This window comes from Acomys russatus, chromosome 17 (genome assembly GCF_903995435.1).
Source record: "Acomys russatus chromosome 17, mAcoRus1.1, whole genome shotgun sequence".
Lineage (NCBI taxonomy): Eukaryota > Metazoa > Chordata > Mammalia > Rodentia > Muridae > Acomys > Acomys russatus.
The window spans coordinates 44,082,188-44,105,182 of record NC_067153.1 but is presented as its reverse complement, the minus strand read 5'-3'; the positions used below and the strand labels follow the sequence as shown (position 1 = coordinate 44,105,182).

Below are 22,995 nucleotides of genomic sequence, written 5' to 3'. Positions count from 1 at the left end.
CACGATTCAACACCCGCTCACCTAGTTCTTTTAAGGGCTCTGTAAAGTGGACACCCTATTCCCAGTTGTTACCCTCGGATAGAAAACTGTGACTCCTGTGTGCAGGCTGAAGTGATTTGCCCACATCCTGGGTCTGCCAGGACCCCGAGGTCATGTTCTTACACCTTCGCCCACTATGACACACTTAGGAGAAACGATCCAGACAGCAGAGGGACTGTCCCTACTCCTGGTTGTGATGCCAGCTTCTTATTAAATCTCCCTTTAAGCAACTAAGGCTGGAGGGACTTACCTGACCCACTTTATCAGGTCTCTTCCCCTCTTCAATCGGGCAGCGGCTGTGCTGGGGACAGCGTGGTGTGTGGAGGGCTGGATCCGTCTGACCAGTAGGGACATTGTCATTTTCTGCATTCAACCCTCCCAACGGAAACATGGGAAACGATGGCTGGCTTCACTTTAATTCTGGAATGCCGAGGGCTATGGAGGGATTAAATGAGCCTAGACAGGTACCATAGCATGATTCTTTTTTTTTTTTTTTCTATGATTCTTTTCAACCTCACTTGGACCCGCTCTCAGTCTAGCAGCCTTTGGAAACTTTCCTCCGTTGACCTCTTTCATGGGGCTCTTCTATAGGAAGTCCTTTTTATTATTGATGGGGGTGGGCTGGGGCGGGAACGCTGAGGCAGGGGAGGTTGGAGGTAAATGGCAGTATTGATTTGCACCAGTGAATTTGATTTGTCTAAATCTCATCCCAGAGGCAGCCGTGCCGTGCGTGGTGCCGTCTCTCAGGAGAATAGTGCCCATTCCTGTGGCCCCATCCACAGTGGGCCTCTTCTGGTTGCCGTGCCAGGTCTCTACGGCAGTGGGCTGCAGGAGGCTGCTCTCTGCCCTGGCTTCATGGCACTGCCTGATGGCTGAGGCAGGAGCACAGGAAGTGTTCCAGGAGAGAAGCAGTGACTAATCTGATGCACTGTGAGCCTCTGCACTCTGAGGGGCAGGAGTCCGAGAGAGGACAGAAACCCTTATTCGCTGTCAAAGCTCCAGCGTGCCCCATTCAGATAACCCCTCAAGGATAACTGCCTGTGGGTAAAGGCAGGCAGCTTGGATTCCTCTGGGATGGGGTCAGGCTTAGCTACCCAAGGAGCGTAGGGCTGGATCCTAATGCTGGTTCTGTTTTCAGCTTACTGATAAGCCTGCATGAGGCTTTCCTCTGTTCTTCCTGGGTGTAGGTACTGCCTGTTCCAGTATGTGGGTCTTGCTAGGGTTGAGCGGGACTCATCGTCATCTCTTTTAGTATGAACCTTCCTTTTGTTTTTCTGTTTTGTTTTGTTTTTCTGAGACAGGGTTTCTCTATGTTGCCTTGGCTGTCCTGGACTTGCTTTGTAGACCAGTCACAGAAACCTGCCTCCTGAGTGCTGGTAGGACAGGTGTGTGCCACTGTGCCTGGCTGTATGAGCCTTTCTCAGTCCCTGGCCTCTGAAGTGCTTGAGACACATGCATGAGACTTGCTGTGACCCTTGCCTCTGTCCCTTCATGGTCACCCTAGGGCCATCTCTACTGCATCTTGTCTAAATTTCCTTACACACTGAACGAAGCTCAGCGAGCCAGCCCACTGGGGAAGGCTGTGGATCTCTTCCACAAGCTTGAACTATTTAGAGCATCCTTCTCTGCCTTGGCAGACTGGGTTTGGAAGCTCTTACCTTGCTTCAGACTCAGGAATATTTCGGGGGGCTGTTCACAGCTGAACACCCATTTCCTCCTTTCTTTGCATCCTGGTTTCCGTAGCAAACAGATGCCTCTGGCAGAGGAAGGAGGAAATGGCAGCAATGGAACACAAACAAGGAACATGCGGCAGATGCCCCCTTGCTTATGACAGGGCCACCCAGGGCCACGAGGGCCCTTGCAGCCCTGACCTGCTCCGAAGCTGCTGATCCTGCCGTTTTAGTTAACCTAATTAACATAAGTCTGTGCTTTTCTTTCTGTTAAGTGCTGAAGATAGAAACCAGAGTCTACAGAGTCTAGTACTTGCTGGACAGGGGCTTTATCACAGAGCTAATTCCTAGCTCACATCCTCTTTCCTTCTTCTTTCCTTCCCTCTTTTATTCCCCCTTCCTTTCTTCCCCCTCCCCTTTTCTTTCAGATTTGCTTATTATGTATAGTGTTTCACCTGCATGTAGACCTGCAGGCCAGAAGAGAGCACCAGATCTCATTACAGATGGTTGTGAGCTACCATGTCGTTGCTGGGAATCGAACTCAGGACCTTTGGAAGAGCAGTCAGTGCTCTTAACCTCTGAGCCATCTCTCCAGCCACCAGCCTCTTCTTTTTTGAACTGAGTCTTGCTATGTGATCGTAAACATACAATCCTTCCATCTCTTTCTCACAAGACATTCTCTTTTTGTTTGCTTGGGCTTTTGTTGTTGTTGGTGGTCTATTTGTTTGGTTTTTCTTCTTTCTTCTTTTCTTTATTGAGATGGGTTCTCACCTTATTGTCCTCTGTAGGCCAGGCTGGCCTCAACCTCACAGAATATCATTTAGAACATCCTGAGTCTTAACTCACTTTAAGCTGGGGAGGAAATTGACAAACACAACTCTTGGTTCTACACCCAAGCAATTCCAAAATAGGAGCATGAATTAAATATTCCTGGGTTCCAGGAATCAGGAAATTTACTGATGATGAAGAGGAGCCGGTGGGGACCTCTGGCTTGTAGCCAAGTTGAGCAGAAGTGGGCCAGCTTTTTGGGAGGACTGGAGAACTGGAGGAGTGGTTGCTGCAAGAACCTCCTCGGAGAGCCGGGTGCGGTGGTACACACCTGTAATCCCAGCACTCAGGGAGGCAGAGGCAGGCAGATCTCTGAGTTCGAGGCCAGCCTGGTCTACACAGTGAATTCCAGGACAGCCAAGGCTACACAGAGAAACCCTGACTCAAAAAAACAAACAAACAAAAACCCCCACAAAAACAAAAACAAACAAACAAACAAAAAAACTCAAAACCATAGCTGGGCACATCTTTAATCCCAGTACTCAAGAGGCAGAGGCAGGTGGATCTCTGTGAGTCCGAGGCAAGCCTGGTCTACAGAGCAAGTCCAGGACAGCCAAGGCTACACAGAGAAACTGTCTTGAAAACCAAAACAAAACAATAACAAAAAAACCACCACCAACAACAAACAAGCCAGATGGAGGTCAGCCTGGTCTACAGAGGGAATTCCAGGACAGCCAGAGCTAAAACAGAGAAACCCTGTCTCGAAAACCAAAAATAAACAAAGGAAACCAGAGGTGCACATTTACTGACAGAAGAGAAGTGCTGTAAGAATGTATAGATAAAATGGTTTGTTTTCCTTCTCAAGGATGAGAGACAAAGGACAGACACCGCTGAGTCCAGTTGGAGACCGTTGCAGAGTGGGTTGATGTGTAATATGCCAAGAGTTAGAAAGATCATGAAGGCACGAGTTCCAACCGTATTCAAGTCTGATGGCGGAGATGGCTGTGAACAATGAAGCCATTGGACCAAAGGATCAGAAGGGAGGGGTGGGGCTGGGAGAGGACTGGGCACGTAAAATCACTCACCACCTAAGCAGGAGCACCTGACGTCAAAGCCCCAGGACCCATGTAAAGCCAGATGCAGAACATAATTATGCACCTCTAATCCAGGGCTGCTTCAGAGAGCTGGGAGGCAGTGGCAGGAGGCTCCTCAGAGACAGCTAGTCCAGAGCACATGGTGAAAAACAGCGAAAAGATGGAAAACAGTTAAGATGGAAAGCAATGCCAGGCGTCACGGTACACTCCTTTAATCTCTAATCTCAGCACTTGAGAGGCAGCAGGTGGATTTCTGAGTTCAAGGCCAGTCTGGTCCATGAAGCAAGCTTCAGGACAGGCAGAGAGACACAGAAACCTTGTCTCTAAAAGCAAAAGCAAAAACAGATAGAAAGCAAGAGCTGATGTGACAAGGCAAGACAGTGAAGAGGTCTCCCCATCTTGTATTATTTGTTGAGTCTATTTTAGGTTTAAGTATAATTTGACCTCTTTAGGGGCTGGAGAGATGGCTCGGAGGTTAAGAGCACTACCTGCTCTTCCAGAGGTCCTGAGTTCAGTTTCCAGCAACCACATGGTGGCTCACAACCGTCTATAATGAGATCTGGTGCCCTCTTCTGTCATGCAGGCAAAACACTGTATATATAATAAATAAACATTTTTTAAAAATAAAGAATTTGATCTCTTTGATAGAGAATCCCTTAGAAAATTCCCCAACTTTATTCTAGGAACCCAAGGTCAAGATGAACTACCTGCTTGTGGGAATGTCCCCCTCCAGCTAACTGCTTTGCTTATCTTAGCTTCTGTTAAACTACCTGTTGGCCCAAAACCTCCTGCTACAGTTGCTGAGTGAAATACAGGATGTGGTTTTGTGTAGTCTCAGCTGGCAGTAATACAGACTTTCCTTTTGTTGTTTTGGTTTGGTTTTCCTTTTTGTTTTCTTTCTTTTCTTTCTTTCTTTCTTTTTTTTTCCCCCCTTCGAGACAGGGTTTCTCTGTGTAGCCTTGGTTATCCTGGACTCACTTTGTAGACCAGGCTGGCCTTGAACTCACAGTGATCCCCCTGCCTCCGCCTCCCGAGTGCTGGGATTAAAGGTGTGTGCCACCATTCCTGGCTCTGTTTTCATTTCCTGAGAGAGGGTTTTTCTGTGTAGCCCTGGCTGTTCTGGAATTCACTCTGTAGACCAGAATGGCCTGGACCTCAGAGATCTGCCTGTCTCTGCCTCCCAGGTGCTGGAATTAAAGGCATGAGCCAGGACTGTCTCGCTTTGGAATAAAGACTTTCAATTGGCTATAGACTGTGGTCCTCTCTGGTGGGCTCTCTGTAACTCTTACCCCCTGAGGTCGTCCCCTGCGATCCACACATGCACTGTAACACATGCGTTGCATGCACATCATTCAAACACACATACCAAAGGATCCCTAGTTTAATCCTGGCTTTTGAAAGAGGCATTTGGGGAACATTTGGCAAAGAGGCAGAGAAACTGATGGGATAATCCAGGAGATGGAGACCAAGCAAGGGTAGAATTTGGGGGTAACTTTTTGGAGCACCTTGCCTGAAAGGTGCTATGTATGGAACTTTGAGTTCCCTTCCAGTTCCTTCTGAAGGTTTTTTTTCTCAGTTTTTGATTCCTTAATTTTTTACTCTATATCCCAAGAAAAAGGAGAGGAGGGAGGGAGAGGACAGGGAGAGGGAGGGAAGCCTTGACACCCTCAAGTGGCCCCTGCAGAGGCAGCAGGCCAGGAGCAGCCTGGGCTCAGTGCCTCTGTGCTTCTCCACAAATAGTGCGGAGCAGGCTGGGCAGCGGTGGCGCGTGCCTTTTGGTCCCAGAACCCGGGAGGCAAAGACAGGTGGAACGCTTGAGCTCAAGGCCAGCCTGGTCAGCAGAGCAAATTCCAGGGCAGCCAGGACTATACAGGGACCCCACCTCTCCCCTCCCCAACAAAAACAACCCCCCCCCCAAAAAAAAACCTAATTCTGGGTGGCTGGTGTCCAAACTGAGTTCAGTTGAATCCAGTGTCGTGGAGAACTGGAGAAACAGTTGCTAGTGTCCCCTGAGCCGTGAGTCTTTTAGCTGACTCTACAGCCAGTTCTGTGATCCCATGCTGGCCTTCTGCCTCTGGCCTCGGAGGAAGAGTTTTTACACCTCACACCCCTTTGGTCAATGGTAGAAGTGCACCTGGGAGGGCAAAGCCCAAAGTTCTCATGGGATCTGTACCTCGGTAAAGATCAGAGTTAGTTTCCTGGGCAAAGTCCTCATGACAACTGCTCATAAGTCCTTCATCTTCCTGGCCTGCTCCTTTTGCCCTGTCACTTTTCCTTGCACAATTTCCCTGAACCCTCATCTCTTCTTCGTGAGACCCTAATGGTAGCACAGCTGTTGCTCTATGTGCCTACCATCCTTCACTCTGCTTAGGCAGGAGACGTTTCTGTCCCCTTTGAGAACCGCCAGCCACCATCCACACACACATATATGTACCAGAAAGAGCAGGAGAAATGGTTCTGTTGGTAAAGCATGAAGATCTGAGTTCGAATCCCCAGGCCCCACAGAAATCTGGCTTAGCAGTATGCATCTGCAATCCTAGTGTTCCCAGGTAAAATTGGAAGCAGAGACAGGAAATTTGAGGTCCAGCTAGCCTGGTGTACATAGCGGCCAAAGAGAAAGAGGCTCGAGTCAAACACATTGGAATGTAAGGACTGGCCTGCAAGGTTGTCCTCTGACCACCCCACACATACCTGTGTGCACCAGCACTTAGACATATGGATGCATACACAGAAAAATTAAAAAAAAGAAAAAGCACCTCATCTCTCATGAATATGCGTGTCCCAGATAAACACAAACCACATTACATTCCATATTCATTTTACATAGGCACACAGATCTCTGTCTTTCTCTCCCTCCCTCTTACACACACACACACACACACACACACACACACACACACACACACACACACTCAAACACCACGCACATACATTGGGGTCAATGAAATGGTCCACTGTGGTGAACATGTGACCTATGCTAGCCAATCAGAGGGCCCTATTTCCCTGAGTCTGGGCTTGGGTGGAAGCAGGAAGGCACGTAACTCACGTGGAAATCCACCTGTAATCCCTGCACCCAAGAAGTGGAAATAAGAGGCTCAGGATCCTTAGTGACGTAGTGAATTCAAGGCCAGCCTGGACTGCGTAAGCCCGTGTTTCAGAACAAAATAATACTACCTGCCTTGAAGGGAATTAACGAACTCGAACACAATGTTTATGCAGCATTCGGAGCAGTCCCTGGCACACACTCAACAAATGTTTGTCATAACTGCTGATCCCTTCCAAGAACTTAGTGAGACTGTGTGTTCCTTTCTGGAACTCAGAAGTAAAGGAACAGGGCGGGGGGTGGGGATTGCTGTGGGGGAGGGCGGGGCCAGCAAAGCTTCCTTTCTAACCTCAGGGTTGAGGGGGTAGAGGGGGTGGAGGGGAGACAGCAAACAGTTCCCAGAAAAGGTAGAGGGCTTCTCGGTCAAAACAAACAGTGTCCACTTCTAGTGAGGGTGTGCACCGTCACACAGCCCACCAAGTGCCTGTGTGTACAAGGTACTGTGCAAGAGCTGGGGAGGGAAGGGGGGGCGCGGGTACGGAGAAATCGGCCCTTCTACCTACAACTCACAATGGAGAGATAGGGCAATAAATAACTCTCAAGAGACCATCCAAGACACATGACACAGCAAGATTAATCATCTCCTGATGCGGCTTGAAGTTTCACAATGGATCCAGAGATGATGAATTCATTTGAGGTCAAGAGACTGGGAAGGCTGCCAGTGAGGTGGCTCAGCAGGTAATGGCGTTGGCTGACAACTTGAGTCCAGTCCCTTGAACAAACATGGTGGAAGGAAAAGAACCAAGTCTTATGGGTTGTCTCCTGACTGCCACAAGAATGCTACGGTATTTGTGTGCCTGCACTCACATGCGTTCATATGTGTGTGGATGCCTGTGTATGTACAGGTTGGGACGCACATGTGTGTGGAAGCCAGCCATTTATGTGTCTCCTTCAGTCACTTTCCACATTATATACTGAGCTGCAGTCTCACGTGAACCCAGAACTTTCGGACTCCCCTAGTCTAAGCTAGCAAGTTTGTGCTGGGGACCCCATCTCTGACTCCCTAGTGCTGGAATTAGACAGGTGGCCACATTCTCCTAGTATTTATGTAGTGCTGGGGACCATCTTTCCCGGTCCTGTCATATGATAATTTTGTTAACATTTATTTATTATTATATGTATATGTAGTTCATGCCACCATAGCGCATGTGAGGAGGGTAGAGGAAACTTTGCGGGCCTCTGGTTCTCTGCTACCCTGTGTGCTTCTGGTATTGAACTCAGGTTGTGAAACTTGGCGGCGAGCGCCTTTACAAATGGAGACAGGCCAGAAGCTGGCTTTCCAGGAGGCAACACTCCTGAGAGGTACTGGGGCCTAATGAGAAGTTCTATCAGCAGAGGGTGGCCTTGGCAGGGTACTCCTGCCTCTCTGTCTTTGCTTTCCCATCACCATGAGACGAGCATTCCCACCGCTGTGTTCTGTCTCCTTACAGTCCCGAAATGACAGGGCTAAGTGACCATGGCAGCAACCAGGAGCTAAAACAAACCTTTCCTTCAATTAAGTTGATTATTTTTAGGTATTTTGTCACAGCAACAGAAGTCCAACATTTTAAAATAAATCTATAAATTTTATTTATTTATTTACTTATTTAAAGATTTGTTTATGGCCAGGCAGTGGTGGTGGTGCACACCTTTAATCCCAGCACTTGGGAGGCCGAGGCAGGCGAATCTCCCTGGTCTACAAAGTGAGTCCAGGAAAGTCAAGGCTACACAGAGAAGCCCTGTCTCGAAAAAAAAAAAAAATTTATTTATGTATTTTAAGCATATGGGTACTTTATCTGCATTTACATTCATACACCAGAAGAGGGCATCAGACAGTTGTGAGATGCTATGTGGGTGCTGGGAATTGAACTCAGGACCTTTGTAAGATCAGTGAGTGAGTGCTCTTAACCACTGAGCCATCTCTCCAGCCCTAAATCTATAAATTTTAAAGTTGGCGACTAGTTTAGCAACTTTTCCTATTATGTAAAATAAAAAGAAAACACATCTGAGCTGGGAATGTGGCTCTGTGGTAGAGCACTTACTTGCCTAGCATGCACAAGGCTCTGGGTTTGATTGTCCAATATTACAAAAAAAAAGAAAAAAGAAAAAAGAAAAGAAAAGCTTTCTGCACCTGTTATTGCAGGGGGCAGGACGATGGGATGGTGTTTCCCGCCTCCCCTTCTCCAGTGTGGCTCAGAGAAATACTTAGCCCCGCCCCAGAGTAAGAAAGGGTGTCTTCCTTGGCACGAGCCAGTTTTCCTGTTGTGTTGCATTGTAGCATCTCACCAGCTTGGCCGGAAGAGAGATTGGGAGGACCTGGCTTGGGAAGAGAGGGGAAGTAAGAAAAGGGCTCAGGTCCAGTGTTGGGGCTTAGAAGCAGGGCAGCTGGCTGGGCCTGGCAGGAGAGGCCAGGAAGAGCCTCCCCACTGCAGGTTCCAGCTCCCGACCTTTCTAAAGTGGGGTCCCTCACTCCTCCCCCTTCCCTCAGGCTTGAGTTAGTGTTGGTTGCCTCAGGCTGAGGCCATCTGTGCAGAGAGCAGGAGCTGCTTGGAGAGACAGTGACACCACAGAGGGTCACTTGAGCCACGGTTGGTAGGTGACACACAGGGACGTGGCCATGAACATCCATAAGGGTTTCTGAGAAGGGACTGGCCTACCTGCAGCCCTCCTCTCCCAAGCTGGTTTTGTGCAACCTAAATAACAACCAGAGAACTCTTTAAACGTTAGGTTATTGGTGGGCTGGGTATGCCGGTACACACCTGTTGTGGTTAATTTAAATGGTATACCGAATACATGTTTATTATTAGGCTTATAGTTATTACAGCAGTGTTTTCTAACCGGCTACTATAATCAAATAAAGACACAGATGCCTGTTGTATTTTATAGAAAAGCCTTTACCTGGGGCAGGACACATTACCTCCTAAGCTGTCTTTCACCTCCCAATCCCCACCCCATCCACCCAGGCAACTGTTTTACTTTCTAATTGGGCTGCCTCCCATCCAGAAATCCAGAAATACTTGCTAATGCTCTCTGTCTCCTCCATCCACGCTGGTCCGGCCATATGCTCCTTTCCCACGCTAGCCCATGGTGCCGGTCCGCTTTCTTCTCCCCCAGTCTTGTCTTTGCTTCCCCTTTCTCTCGCTTTCTTCATGGTCCCTGGACTCCAGCACGCAAACCCCAAACTCCACCTCCCTCTCCTCTGCCAAATCCTAAGCTTCAGCATTTTTTGATAACCAATCAGCTTTAAATTAGGTGGAGCAAGGCTTATGCAGCAAGGGCAGGCATAAGTGAGACTGTGTTCTCTGAGCAGAGACCAGGTCTTGGGGACCATTAATTAACATTAAAATACACAGCACCAGACCAACCCCTAACACAAACCTTTAATCCCAACACTCAGGAGGCAGAGGCAGGAGGATTCTGTGAGTTTGAGACCAGCCTGGTCTACAGAGTGAGTTTCAGCCCAAACATAGCTGCATAGTGAGGCCCCATCTCAAAGGAACACCCCCACAAAGAAAGAAAAGTTACACACATTCTCTTTTAAGATGTGTTTTTAAGCCAGGCCTGGTGGTACAGGCCTTTAATCCCAGCACTCAGGAGACAGAGGCAGGCAGATCAGCGTAAATTCCAGACCAGCCTGGTCTACAAAGGGAGTCTAGGACAGCCAAGGTTACACAGAGAGACCCTGTCTTGAAAAACCCAAAAAATAAAAAATAAAATAAAATGTGTTTTTATTAAGCTTTGGGGGGTGTGTGTGTGTGTGTGTGTGTGTGTGTGTGTGTGTGTGTGTGTTGTTTGTCAGTGAATGCAGGTGCAGATATGGGCCACAGGGCATATGCGGAAGTCAGAGGACAATTTGTTGGCGGCGTCTCTCTCCTCCCACTGTGGGTTCTGGGAATTGAACTCAGGTTGTCGGACTTGTGTGACAGGCACTTTGGCCACTCAGCCATCTGACCTGCCCGTTCTCACCCTGGAATCTTGCCACTGTTCATCGATCAGGTGACACCATCCATCTTCCCCTCTCAGGAGGTAACACTGCAGATAGCTGAGAGGCTTACCCACCCCGTCCCAGGCCAGTTGGAAGTTCTGCCCTCCTTGGGCCTTTTGAGAGAGGGCTGGGTGGGCACCTGGGAAAGCCACCCACCACTCTTTTTGTTTGTTTGTTTTTAAGACAGGATTTCTCTGTGTAGCTTTGACTGTCCTGGACTCGCTTTGTAGAACAGGCTGGCCTCAAACTCACAGCGATCTGCCTGCCTCTGCCTCCTGAGTGCTCACCCACCATTCTTTAGCTGCTCTGCTTTCCCTGACCTCCGTAGCTCCAGCTACTGGATCTACTGGGCTTACAGCTGATCACAAGCTATGGAGGCTGTCTTTTTGTTTGTTTGTTTGTTTGTTTTTTGAGACAGGCTTTCTCTGTGTAGCCTTGGCTGTCCTAGACTTGCTTTGTAGACCATGCTGGCCTCGAACTCACAGTGATCCGCCTGCCTCTGCCTTCCGAGTGCTGGGATTAAAGGAGTATTCAACCATGCCTGTCTGGAGGCTGTTGTAGTTGCTGACCTCACTCTTGGTACCAGCTTCCGTCTTAGTCACTGTTCTGTTGCTGTGAAGAGACATCATGACCAAGGCAGCTCATACACAAGAAAGCATTTCATTGGGGGCTGGCTCACACTTTCGGGGGCTTAGTCCATTATCACCACAGGGAACACAGCAGCAGGGAGCATGGTGGCACGCAAGCATGGTGCTGGCGAGGTGTAGAGAGAGAGAGAGAATGACACCCTAGACCTGATATGGGCTTTTAAAATCTCAAAACCCACTCCCAGTGACACACTTCCTCCGATAAGGCCACACCCACTCCAACAAGACCATATCCCCTAATCTTTCTCAAATAGCCATTCACAATAAGCATTCAAATATATGAGCCTGTGGCAGCCATTATTTTTTTATTTTTTTATTTTTATTTTTTTTGAGGCAGGCTTTCTCTGTGTAGTCTTGGCTGTCCTGTACTCTCTTTGTTGACCAGGCCTGCCTCTGCCTCCCGAGTGCTAGGATTTTTTTTTTTTTAAGATTTATTTGTTTATTTGTATATAGAATGTTCTGCCTACCTGTGCACCTGCCCACCAGAAGGGGGCACTAGATCTCATAAATGGTTGTGAGCCACCGTGTGGTTGCTAGGAATTGAACTCAGGACCTTTGGGAGAACAGCTGGTGTTCTTAACCTCTGAGCCATCTCTCCAGCCCCCTGAGTGCTAGGATTAAAGGTGTGTGCCACCACGACCCGCCTCTGGGGGCCATTTTTATTCAAACCACCACCAAGGAGGAGAAAGTAGTTTGGGGGAAATGTGTGGTTCTCCAGCCATAGGCTCAATTAGTGCAAGGGTTGTGGATGTGAACATATGTGTGTAATGTGTCAGTTGCATGTATGTAAGTATGTGTGAAGGCTGCAGGGAAACCTCGGGTATCTTCTTTGAGAACTATTGCCTTGGGTTTCTGTTGTTGTTGTTGTTGTTGTTGTTGTCGTTGTGTTGTTTTTGAGACAGTGTCTCACTGGGACCCAAGCTCCATGATTAGGCTCAGCTGGCTGAGCAGGAAGACCTAGCAGCCTGCTTGTCTGTCTCCAGAACTATACTTTGCATGGCCACACCCAGCTTTTTACATGGTTGCTGGGATTCAAATGCAGGTTTTGTGCTAACTGAACCATCTCCCCAAATCTTAAGACTGTTTTAAAAGATTTATTATGTTTATGCATTTATGTGTGTGCATGCGTCTCAGAGGTGCTGGCATGCCATGGCATACAGTGGGGTCAGAGGACAGCACGCAGGCGGAGGTTCGCTTCTTCCTCCAAGACAGAACCCAGCTCAGCAAGCTTGACGGAGAGCGCCTTTACCCTCTGAGTCATCTGGCAGGCACTACTCAATTTTGTTAAAAGGGCAAGAATTTCATTAAACTGCAGAGAAGAAAGAATTTAGTTTGCTTTTTTTTTTTTAATCTATTTTTTCCTGGTAACAAGGCACCCAGAACCAATTATTACTAATTTGAATTGAGTAAAATATCATTCTAACAATAACAAAAGAACAACCCAATTTAAAAAATGGACAAAGGAATTGAAGACAATTTCTCCAGAGAAATTCTACACAAATGAAGACTGAGTAGATGAAAATATGCCCAGTGCCACTAATGATGAGGTGGCAAAGATTGATTCACGCCTATTTGAGTTAATTTCATTTAAGAGAAGAGCAGCCAGGCGTGGTGGCGCACGTCTGTAATCCCAGCACTCGGGAGGCAGAGGCAGGCGGATTGCTGTGAGTTCGAGGCCAGCCTGGTCTACAAAGTGAGTCCAGGACAGCCAAGGCTACACAGAGAGACCCTGTCTCGAAAAACCAAAAACCAAAAACAGCAACAACAAAACCCTAACAAAGAAGAGAGGAGGAGAAAAAAACCAAAGCAGGTGTGAGGATGTGGAGAGCTGGATCCCTTGTGTGTTGCTCATGAGAATGTAAAAGAATGCAGCTGCTGTAGGAAGTAGTTTGGCATGGCCTTCAAAACGCTAAACACAGCCCTGCTGTACCAGCCCTCGGTTTCACTTCTGGTTGTCTACCTGAGGGAACCCAGAGCCCAAACTCCAACAGTTAACCCAGCTGTGTTGACAGCAGCGTTGCCTAGCCACAATAGACAATAGACAAATGATGATGACATCCGAGTGCCCATCAGTCAGCGTAGATACACACAGTGTGGCAAGCCCATACAGGGGAACAGCCTTCGGCCTTACGGGAGCTGACATCTACAGCAACATCCATGGACTTTAAAGACATCACACTAAGAGAAAGGAGCTGGTTGCAAATTATGGACAAATAGCATGTAGTTCCATCTGTAGAGGCTATTTTGATCTTTTGTTTGGTTGGTTGGTTGGTTTAGTTTAGTTTGATTTGGCAGTCCTGGAACTCATTGTGTAGACCAGGCTGTCCTCGAACTCACAGAGGAACTCATTCTATAGACCAGGCTGGCCTCGAACTCACAGAGCTCCGTCTGCCTCTGCCTCCCGAGTGCTGGGATTACAGACGCGCACCACCACCTAGCTGTAGAGGCTACTTTGAGTAGTCATAGTCATAGGAAATAGAATGGTGATTGGCAGGAGCTGGGGGCAGCAGGGAACAATGAGGTTGTGGTTACTCTGTGTGCATGCATGCGTGTGCATGCATGTGTGTGCGTGCATGTGTGTGAGTGCATGTGTGTATGCACGTGTGTGTGTGCATGTGTGCGCATGCATGTGTGTATGTGGGTGCAGGTGGAAGCCAGGAGACAAGCAGTGCTGTTCATCAGGACACGTTCATGATTATGCATTTTTATCTTTTTTGTTTGTGTAGAAAGCACTTACCCACTAAGCCATCTCACTGTTATGGGTTTAGAGACAGAATCTCTCGTTGGCCTGGAGCTCACTAATTAGCTAAACTCGCTGGCCAGTGAGCCACAGGGACCCTCCTATCTCTGCCTCCCCAGCATTAGGGCTGCAGGTCTGCACCACTGCACCCAGCCTTTTACATGGATTTGAGGCTCAAACTCAGGTCTTCGTGCTGGCACAGCAAACACTTTCTTGTCTGAGTCGCTGCCCACGAGTTAGCATTTAGCTGGAGCTTTAGTTTAGGGTGATGAATATTCTGAGTATACGTGGATGGTGGTAGTGGCCGCACAATAGTGTGCCTGCACTCAATAATACCAAACTGTACACTTGAAAATGGTCAAAGTAGCCAGGCTTGGTGGCACATTCCTTTAATCCCAGCACTTGGGAGGCAGAGGCAGAGGCAGGTGGATCTCTGATATGGAGGCCAGCCTGGTCTACAGATAGAATTCCAGGACAGCCAGACAGAAAAACTTTGTCTTGAAAAACCAAAACCAACTAACCAACCAACCAAACAAAAAACCCTGAAAATAAAAAACAAAACAATAACAACAACAACAACAACAAAGCTGGGTGTAATGGCTCATGCCTGTTATCCCAGCACTCTGGGAGGCAGAGGCAGGCGGATCGCTGTGAGTTCCAGGCCAGCCTGGTCTACAAAGTGAGTCCAGAACAGCCAAGGTTACACAGACAACAAACAAACAAAAAGACAAAAATGAAAGGAGCAGGAAAGTTGGTTCATCGGGTAGAGGAGCTTGCCACACAAGCCTGATGACCAAAGTTTGAGTGCCAGAACCCATGGTGAACAGAGAGAATCAACTAAGGAATGTTGTCCTCAACACCTCCACACAGGAACACACATAGACTGACAGACAGACAGACAACACACACACACACACACACACATACAATTAGAAACGATGCACAAAGCAAAAGGTAGCTGCCCACCCCATTGCTAGGTGCTCTAGCGGCCGGAGGTTCCTGTGCAGAGCGCCCTCCAGGTGGGCTTTTGTACCTGTGAGCTTGGCTGTGGAATTCCTCCACCACAGAATTTCAGGAAGGTGGTCCTCACAGTTGGAGAGACGTTTCCTGGGGAGAGTTACAGAACGATGTAGAAAGTTCTCTGGGGTCTGGGAGGTGACTAGCTAGTACATGTGGGAAGTGAAGAAGAAGCAAAGAGGTCAACTGCAGACTCTTCACGTTTCTTGAACCCTCTGCATTTTTCAGTGCTCAGCCCGGGTCTGGCTGGCCAAGTCCTGAGGAAAGGTATACCCGTTCATTCCTGCAACCTGCCCGATAGCCTTCCTGGACCCTCCATTCCTCCCTGTCCGCAAGATGCCCTGCAACCTAATCCTGGCTTCTGCACATGGTACCTGTTTTCCCCTCTCCCTTCTTCTCCTCCTCTTCCTCCTCTTTTTTTTTTCTCCTCCTCTTACTTTTTGTACAAAGCCTTACTATTGTAGCCCAGGCTGACCTCAAACTCATGATCTCCTGCCTCAGCCTCCTAAATGCTGGGATTCTAGGTGTATGGACCACACCCGGCTGCCTGTGCTTACTCATACCCCACGATGACCTCTCAGGAGCTGCCCAGGCTACTGAGGAGGCTAAGAAGATAACAGCGGGTGGTAGTCTCCACACTCCCAATATAGTCTCCCATCTCTCTCAGCCTTCCTGACACCCTCCTCTGTGCCATCCCGATCCCAGATCCCTCCCCTTCTTCTGCCCTCTCCCTCCCGTTTGCATCCTCACCCACTCACTCTCAGAGCTCAGCATACTTGGCTTCCTTTTTAGTCTCTCCACTGTTGCATTAACAGCCAGAGAAAGGAAAGCCCTTCCTTGGAGCTTCTGAGGTCGCTCCCATTGGTAGCTGTTGGCTTGGTCACATGTATTCCTCAGGGAGGCCATCTCACCGGGTTCCCAGTTTCCTTGGAGGGCTGTGGGCATGGAGGCCATGGGAAACAAACCTCTTCTGAAGCTAGATAGAGGGGAGCCTCCCTCTGCACTTGTGAGTGGGAGTTGCTTCTCCTTAGATTTGCCTTGAGGCTTCCTTAAGACCCTTTTTCTCCTTAGACAGGGTTCTTGAGGGTCAGGGTGGGCCTTGAACTCCTTTTTAAAAATAGAATAATCTTTTTTTTTTTTTGACAATTTCATACATATAAGCAATGCACCTTGATCATATGCACCCCCAAACTCTCCCTCCCATCCCCCCAGGCACCCCAAGCAGTATGTCCCTCTCCTCTTGTGTTGTTAATGCACCTGTTGGAATGTTGCGGGATCTGGGGTCTTGTGAACCATAAGCTGCAGTGAGCTCATGGGTGCAACAACCACATCAAGTACCAAAGATAGAATTTCCCAGTGTTTCCCCCTGTCTTCTGGATCTTCCTTTTCTTTCCAACTGCGCCCCCCCCACCATCCCCCATTCACAGATGAACTCTTTTATTTTTTAAACTTTATTATTATTGGCGAGGTGTGGGTGTGGAGCGTGGAGGACAACTTTGTGGAGTCAGCTCTCCTTTCTCCCACCTGTGTGTGTTCTGGGCAGATCAGACTTGTGCTTGTGTCTGGCCCTCTGGCCTTGTGCTCAGTCTTCCCTGCCTCCTTGGCGGCTGGGTTACGCCCATGCACCACATCATCCACTTTCCCCGAGAGTGCTTTTCTCTTTCTAGTAGCTCCTAAACTAGACTTGAAGCACGTAACCTATGGGAGCCAGAGGAGGGAGGCAAGCTACCCTCAAATCAGGAAATGCTGCTACCAAGGAGGAGGCTGACTCCCCACACCCAGGGAAGACGCCTGGAAGTATTCTGAGTGGCTACTGCCGCAACTTTGCAGTGAGATGCGGCCTGCAAGACCAGGACCACGGGCCTCCACGATGCCTCTGGACAACTTGCTCCCACTTATCTCATTAACAGCTGCCGAGCAGCACACTGCCAACTCCAGCTTTCCTGCCCTCTCATGATGACAGAAGCGGAGAAGCAGCAGCCATGACTGCCTCCCAGCGGCCTGAGCTGTCTGTCATCTATCTGCTTTTAAAGTGCCCAGCAGATCAGCCGCAGCAAGCAGAAACTAGCTCAGACTTCCCCCCAAGAGCCAGCCCTGCAGCTGGTGACTCAGCATGAGGCAGGCGGGTAGGGGGTGGGGAGGGTCTGGGGAGTCACAAGAGGGTGGAACTTGGGAGCCTGGGGGACCAGCATTGGTGACAACAGGAGTCCAAGCCAGGGTGCTGAGGCCCAGACCAGGACGCTGAACAGCAGCAGGCCCTGCACGCAAATGAATTTGCAGTAATTCCGTTTAATGTCACTAACAAATCCCTTACTTCAGGCTCCCTAAAACAAACAAAAAAACAAAAACCCCCGCAGCCCCAAACAAGATCCAAATACACACAGCCAAGGCTACACAGAGAAACCCTGTCTTGAAAAACAAAAACAAAAAACCAAAAAAAAAAAAAAAAAAATCCAAATACTCTAGCCAAGGGACCCCTCTTTCCTTGTATAGTAGTCACCCCCACCCCCACCCCCCAAAGCACAAGCAATCACGCAGGAGCTTCCAGAATGACGTGGGTGGGGATTTACCTTTATTTCATTTTGATTTGGGAGTGGAAGGCTCAAGCAGAAAGATGATGCCAACGTATCAGGCACCAGAGTGACCCCTGCACATGCAGAACACATGGATGTTCACCCCGGACCAGCCATAGACTCACAGCTGTGCCCGTGACGAGAATGTCCCCATCACTGTAAAAGCCCCTTGCTCTCATTTAAAAAAAAAATGTTTTAAGCTCCACATCCACCCTAGGTTGCCTTGTCATTCTCAGTGATTGGATCTTTCGACATATTGAGCTCTTTTGTGGGCTCAGAGCCCCACCCCAATATAAACACGTGTCCCCTAGAGAGAGGGAAACCCACACAGGATGCCGGAGCCTAGGCGGCATGCTTCAGAAATGACCCACCAGCTGGGGAGAAAGGCTGCCTTCTATCACACTGATGGGAGATGGGAGGCAGTGCTCGGCTTGCCGGCCTCACAGTGTAGCCCTAGTTGTCCAGTTCCTAGCCCTGCCTAGTTTTACACAAACCCAGCTAGGCACCTTCACCCTCTTCTCTTAGAAAAAAGACATATGTGAGCATAGGTAGAGAGACCCAGGTAACCTGTCAAACCACGATTTTCTTCTTGCGTAGCTTCTGTTCTGCCAAGGGGGTTTCTGAGGCCTGAAGCTGCTCCCTTCCCCAAAACCCTGGCTGCAAGCATCCCTAGCAATTTGTGGGCCCCATGGGATGTGGTTGCTACAAGGCCCCCACTCTCCAGCCTCCATGCGTTCTCCCAGGGGAGCCTCAGGTTTATCTCAGCATCTCTCCCCATGGTTTGATGCGGTGACCTGACTTGGCGGTGACAGGGGGGGTGGGGGGAAGTTGTCAGGTGCCTTTGCTTTCTGTCCTCTCCTCATCGGCTGTCTGGGCATTGCTGACCGTACGAAGCTGCGCCTGGGCTGCAGGCTTCACTGACAAGACCAGGCGTTTTCGGAAGGTCTCGCAGAGTACTATGTACACAAAGGGATTGAGGCAGCTGTTGGCATAGCCCAAGCTGATGGCCGCATTGTACAAGTACACAAACGTGAGGGTCGGGCGGCTGATGGACAACTGGGTCAGCTGCAGTATGTAGTAGGGTGCCCAGCACACAAAGAAGACCAGACAGATGGCAATGGCTGTGCGGGTCACCCTCTTTGTCCGGAGCCGGATGCTACGTTGAGAGGCTGGGGCCACTGAAGACGTCATGCGCTGCAGTATTTTCACGTATGCAGCAGTGATGACGACAAAGGGCAGGGCGAAGGCCAGGAAAAACTGGTACAGAGTGAACCAGTAGAGGTCAGTGTCTGGGTTTGGCAAGCGGATGCCACAGCCTACAGCACCGCCTGGGAAGGGGATGAGCCTGGCGTAGAGCCATACGGGGGTGATGCTGATGAAAGAGAGAGCCCACAGGAGGCAGATCACCAGGGTGGCCATAGAGGGCTTCCGAAATTTGGTGGAGGAGATGGGGTGGACGGTGGCCAAATAGCGGTCGATGGCCATGGCGGTCAGGATGTAGGTGCTGGTGAACTGACTGTTGGCGTCCATGGCTGTGATGAGAGTACACATGGTTTCCCCGAAGTGCCAGACCCCGTTGCCCATGAGCTGGTGGATCATGAAAGGCATGCCCAGAAGGAAGAGCAGATCCACCACAGACAGGTTGATGATGAAGATGTCAGGGACATTGCTGCACCAGTGTAGCTTGGACTTCTTCACCACGGCGAAGATGACTGTGGAGTTTCCCACAATGCCCAGGAGACAGATGGTACCAAACACAGAAGGCATAATGATGTTGATGTAGGAGACACTCCCTGTTCGAGGAGGTGACCCTGAAGACAGAAAGAGCATGTGTGACTTGCCCTACAGTTTAGAAGCTGACAACCTGACATCTGGTGGCACTCCCGCTGGTCTCTCGGGCCCCTGTATTTCAGCGTGAGGTCACTAGGCATCTGGAATCATCTCCCATCATCTTTCCTCCCCATGCTTTGTTAATTCTGACCCTTAACCTCCTCCGCTGGTCCTTAGTGACTCTTGCGGAATTTTCTAGGCCCACCTGTTACTCAAAGGACCCCATTTGTTTCATCGATTTACTCAGAGGGCCAGGACTCAAGATTTCTGCTGAGAACAACTTCACATCACTGGGATATTCACCAGAAAACCTTGTCAAAAAAAAGCTTGAAGGACGTGAAAGAGAGAGGTGGGGGGGGGGATGGGGGGGAGACAGAGAGAGACAGAGAGAGAGAGGTTGGTTTTCCTTATTTGCAGCCTCATCTTTCCAGCGAGAGCTGGCTGAAGGTTTTATACAGGTTCCTAGGCATATCAGAAAAGTGACTGTCACCATGGGTGTGGAGCATGCTTCAGGCTCAGCAGTCCTGCCCCTCTCCAGGCTTTCCAGTCAGGGATTTCCTTGGGCCATGTCTCCTAAGTCTGGGCTTCCCCAGTAGGGTAGAGATTGAAGCCACGTTACACCCCAGAAGCTTGAGAATTTTCTCCACACAAACCTCTTCTCTTTCCCTTCCTTTCTTCAAAGCTAGAATTTCAGGGCATTGCAGTTCTGCAAATGTCAAGAAGCTTAATTCACCAGAAAAGTTAATCCTCTCACACCCTGTGAAGTCTTTTGCTCCCAGCAGCCTTTGCCAGAGGACAGCTAGGACCACTCAGACCCCATTACCCCAGAGCGAGGCCAGAGGATTGAGCCCAGGGTAGGGTGAATCAAAGCGGCTTCCACATGCTATCACCCCGCTCCCTTGCTCGCCTTTTCAGCCTTTTTTTTTTTTTTTTTTTTCTCCTCTGCAAAGCATATTTGGGACTCATCAGCAAGCCTTCCCCTGTCTGCCTCACGCCTCATCACCAGCCCTTGTTATTTCTAGATATGCCTCTGCCCCTTCTGTCCTAGCTGGTGTCCCCTCCTCTCCCCTTCCCCTCCAGGCAAAGCAGACTGCAGATCTTATCACCGAGAACTGTAAGATAAAGTTTCCTAGGCAGTTTGGCTCCAGAGGTGAAACCTTCCCATTTTCCACACCCATCCCGGAGGAGGGAGGACTCTAACTCACCGGCCAATGTGAGATTCTCCCGGCCATCGGAGATGTTGCTGGCGTTGGGGCCAGTGGACAGCAGCAAGGCTTGCAGATCCATGCAGCCGGTACAGGTCGCCTGCTGCTTGGAGTTGAGCGCCCGTCCACCCACGCAGGCTGCGGCAGCCTCCAGCACCCGCCACCGCCTTGTCCCGAGCGTGAGCCCCGCAGTCCAGAAAAGGGTCTTCCTCTACCGGCTGGCAGCCTCTGCTGCCTTTGAGCCCAACTGCTCGCCCCACTCCCTCCTTCCCAGCTCCCACTGACATCACCTAGACACATTAACATTCGGAGGCAGATGCACGTTAACCTCTTCCGTGCCGGCTGCGGCTCCCACCCCTAACTGCCTGAAGAGCCAGCAGCTAAGCTCAAGCAGCCCCATATGGAGGAGCCTGCCTTCTCACTGGCTTCTGAGGTTGTCTCCTGAGCTCACGGGGGCTACCGCTTGCCTGGCGTGACCATCCAGGTCTCCTCAAAGGGACGGGGGGGGGGGGGGGGGGGGCGGGGAAGCCTTGAGGAGGCTGGACCACGTGGCAAGAGCTAGGGGTACCGTTCCCAGTGCTGGGGACTCAGAGGTTTAGACTGAAGCACCCTTGGTCCCCGAGCATGCTGGAGGTCACCATAAAGCTTTCTTGTGCCCTGTAACTTCCAAACATCCTCTTGGCTTGGTGATAGCTAGCCCCTTGCCTGGTGGGCAGAGGTGGTTCCGGGCTTTTCATGGTGGCAATAGTCAGAGGCTGGGGTGCAGAGAAACAAGCCTCCCTCTACATAGGATCAGTCTGGACCAGCCATGGTGGTTTTATTTTCTAATACTCTGAGGTTTTGTTTGGGACTCTCTGAGACAATTATCAGAGCATAAGAGTTAGCAAATCCACTCAGATTAGCAATGGACGGCCGCCTCAGAGTGCACAGGCCTCAGAGAATGGTCTACAGCAATTCCTGCTGACGGCTCCAGGAGACTCAATCAAACGCTGTCACCAATACCAGAACCATATACAGAGTCCGAGTCCTTGGACTGTCGTAGGTGCCTGTTAACACTTATTAATGAGCACAGAAACGCAGAGAAACATCCCTATAGCTCCCCTGAGGTGCAACCGCACTCCTCCTTTGCGCCATCGGACATCAGCGTGCTAATGTTGTTGCCGATCAGGCTAAGTTGTCTCTCTTGGCCCCTTGCTCCACCAGCATGAAGAACTTAATAAGGGCAGATGAGGGCTGGTGCTGGGGTGCAGTTGGTAGAGTGCTTATCTCCTGGGCTCAAAGCCCTGGGGTTCGTGGCATGCACTCATAAACTGGATGTGGTATATGCCGCTGATCCCAGCACTTAGAGGATGGAGGCAGGAAGATGAAAACTTCAGGGCTTAGCCCCTCCTCCTCCTTGTCTGTCTGTCTGTCTGTCTGTCTGTCTGTCTCTGCCTCTCCCCTCCTTCCCTCTCCCTCTCTCTCTCTCTCTCTCACACACACACACACACATATACAGAGAGAGGCGGGGGGGAAGAGGGAAAGAATCAGATGATAGTTTAGCCTTAGGTACAGTGGTCCAGTGGAATGGTTAATGCATTTCTGGTGGCATCCCCCAACTCCGTGATACTCCCCGCCCTCTCCCCCCAACTCCCACATGTTCCTTGCGGTGTTAGTGGAGGGAATACTGTGGTGTTTTGGATGAAAATGTCTCCCATAGGCTCATGCATTTGAAAACTTGGTCCCCAGTTAGTGAGCCTTGTTTAGCTTCCTCTGAAAACCAAGTCTTAGGTTCAGGCTTGTGTGTGGAAATTTGCTCCTCACGCGAGTCTAAGGAGCAGGAGTAAGGAAGTAGGAGGAGTGAGGAGTCAGACTGAGTCGGTGGGGACTATGACTGAGTGTGTTGCCGGGAACTGTGGGAGCTCCATTTCAGAACCGCGCAGAGGGCAGAGGGTTTGGTTAAATGAATGGTACAGCATTTTGTGTGGTATGCATAAAAAGGCCCTGGGGTCAGTCCTCAGCTTCACTCACGAATACACCCAGGCATGCATGCACGCACACACCCACAAACCCACCCATGCACTCGAGTATTCTCATATGCACGCACACACGCACTTGCATCTGAAGTACAGAAAGTTGGTTTTATATTGATTCTTGTTCCAATTGGTTGAGACTTCTTCTGGGACGCTAAACCTGCCCATCTGGACTGTTTATACTAGACCCAAAAACCTCCAATGCATCAGAGAAGTCCGGAACACAAGGCAAGACGCTGATTGGCACAAGATGAACTGAGATCATTCCATGGTCCGTTACAGCGGAAGCCAAAACTAGAGGTGGAGAATGTGACGAAGATTCCAGAAGCACCT

At 49.7% G+C, this 22,995-nt stretch overlaps 1 protein-coding gene across 1 annotated transcript; it reads right to left on the bottom strand.

Annotated features, from left to right (window-relative positions):
- Positions 1-18,432: 18,432 nt before the first annotated feature.
- Mchr1 (melanin concentrating hormone receptor 1) lies at positions 18,433-21,094 on the bottom strand. The gene is made up of 2 exons (XM_051159403.1): positions 20,651-21,094; positions 18,433-19,426 (listed from the first exon to the last, which is right to left on the bottom strand). The coding sequence occupies exons 1-2, from the start codon at positions 20,730-20,732 to the stop codon at positions 18,447-18,449; spliced, it is 1,062 nt and encodes a 353-aa protein (XP_051015360.1). The 5' UTR covers positions 20,733-21,094; the 3' UTR covers positions 18,433-18,446.
- Between the last annotated feature and the right edge of the window lie 1,901 nt (positions 21,095-22,995).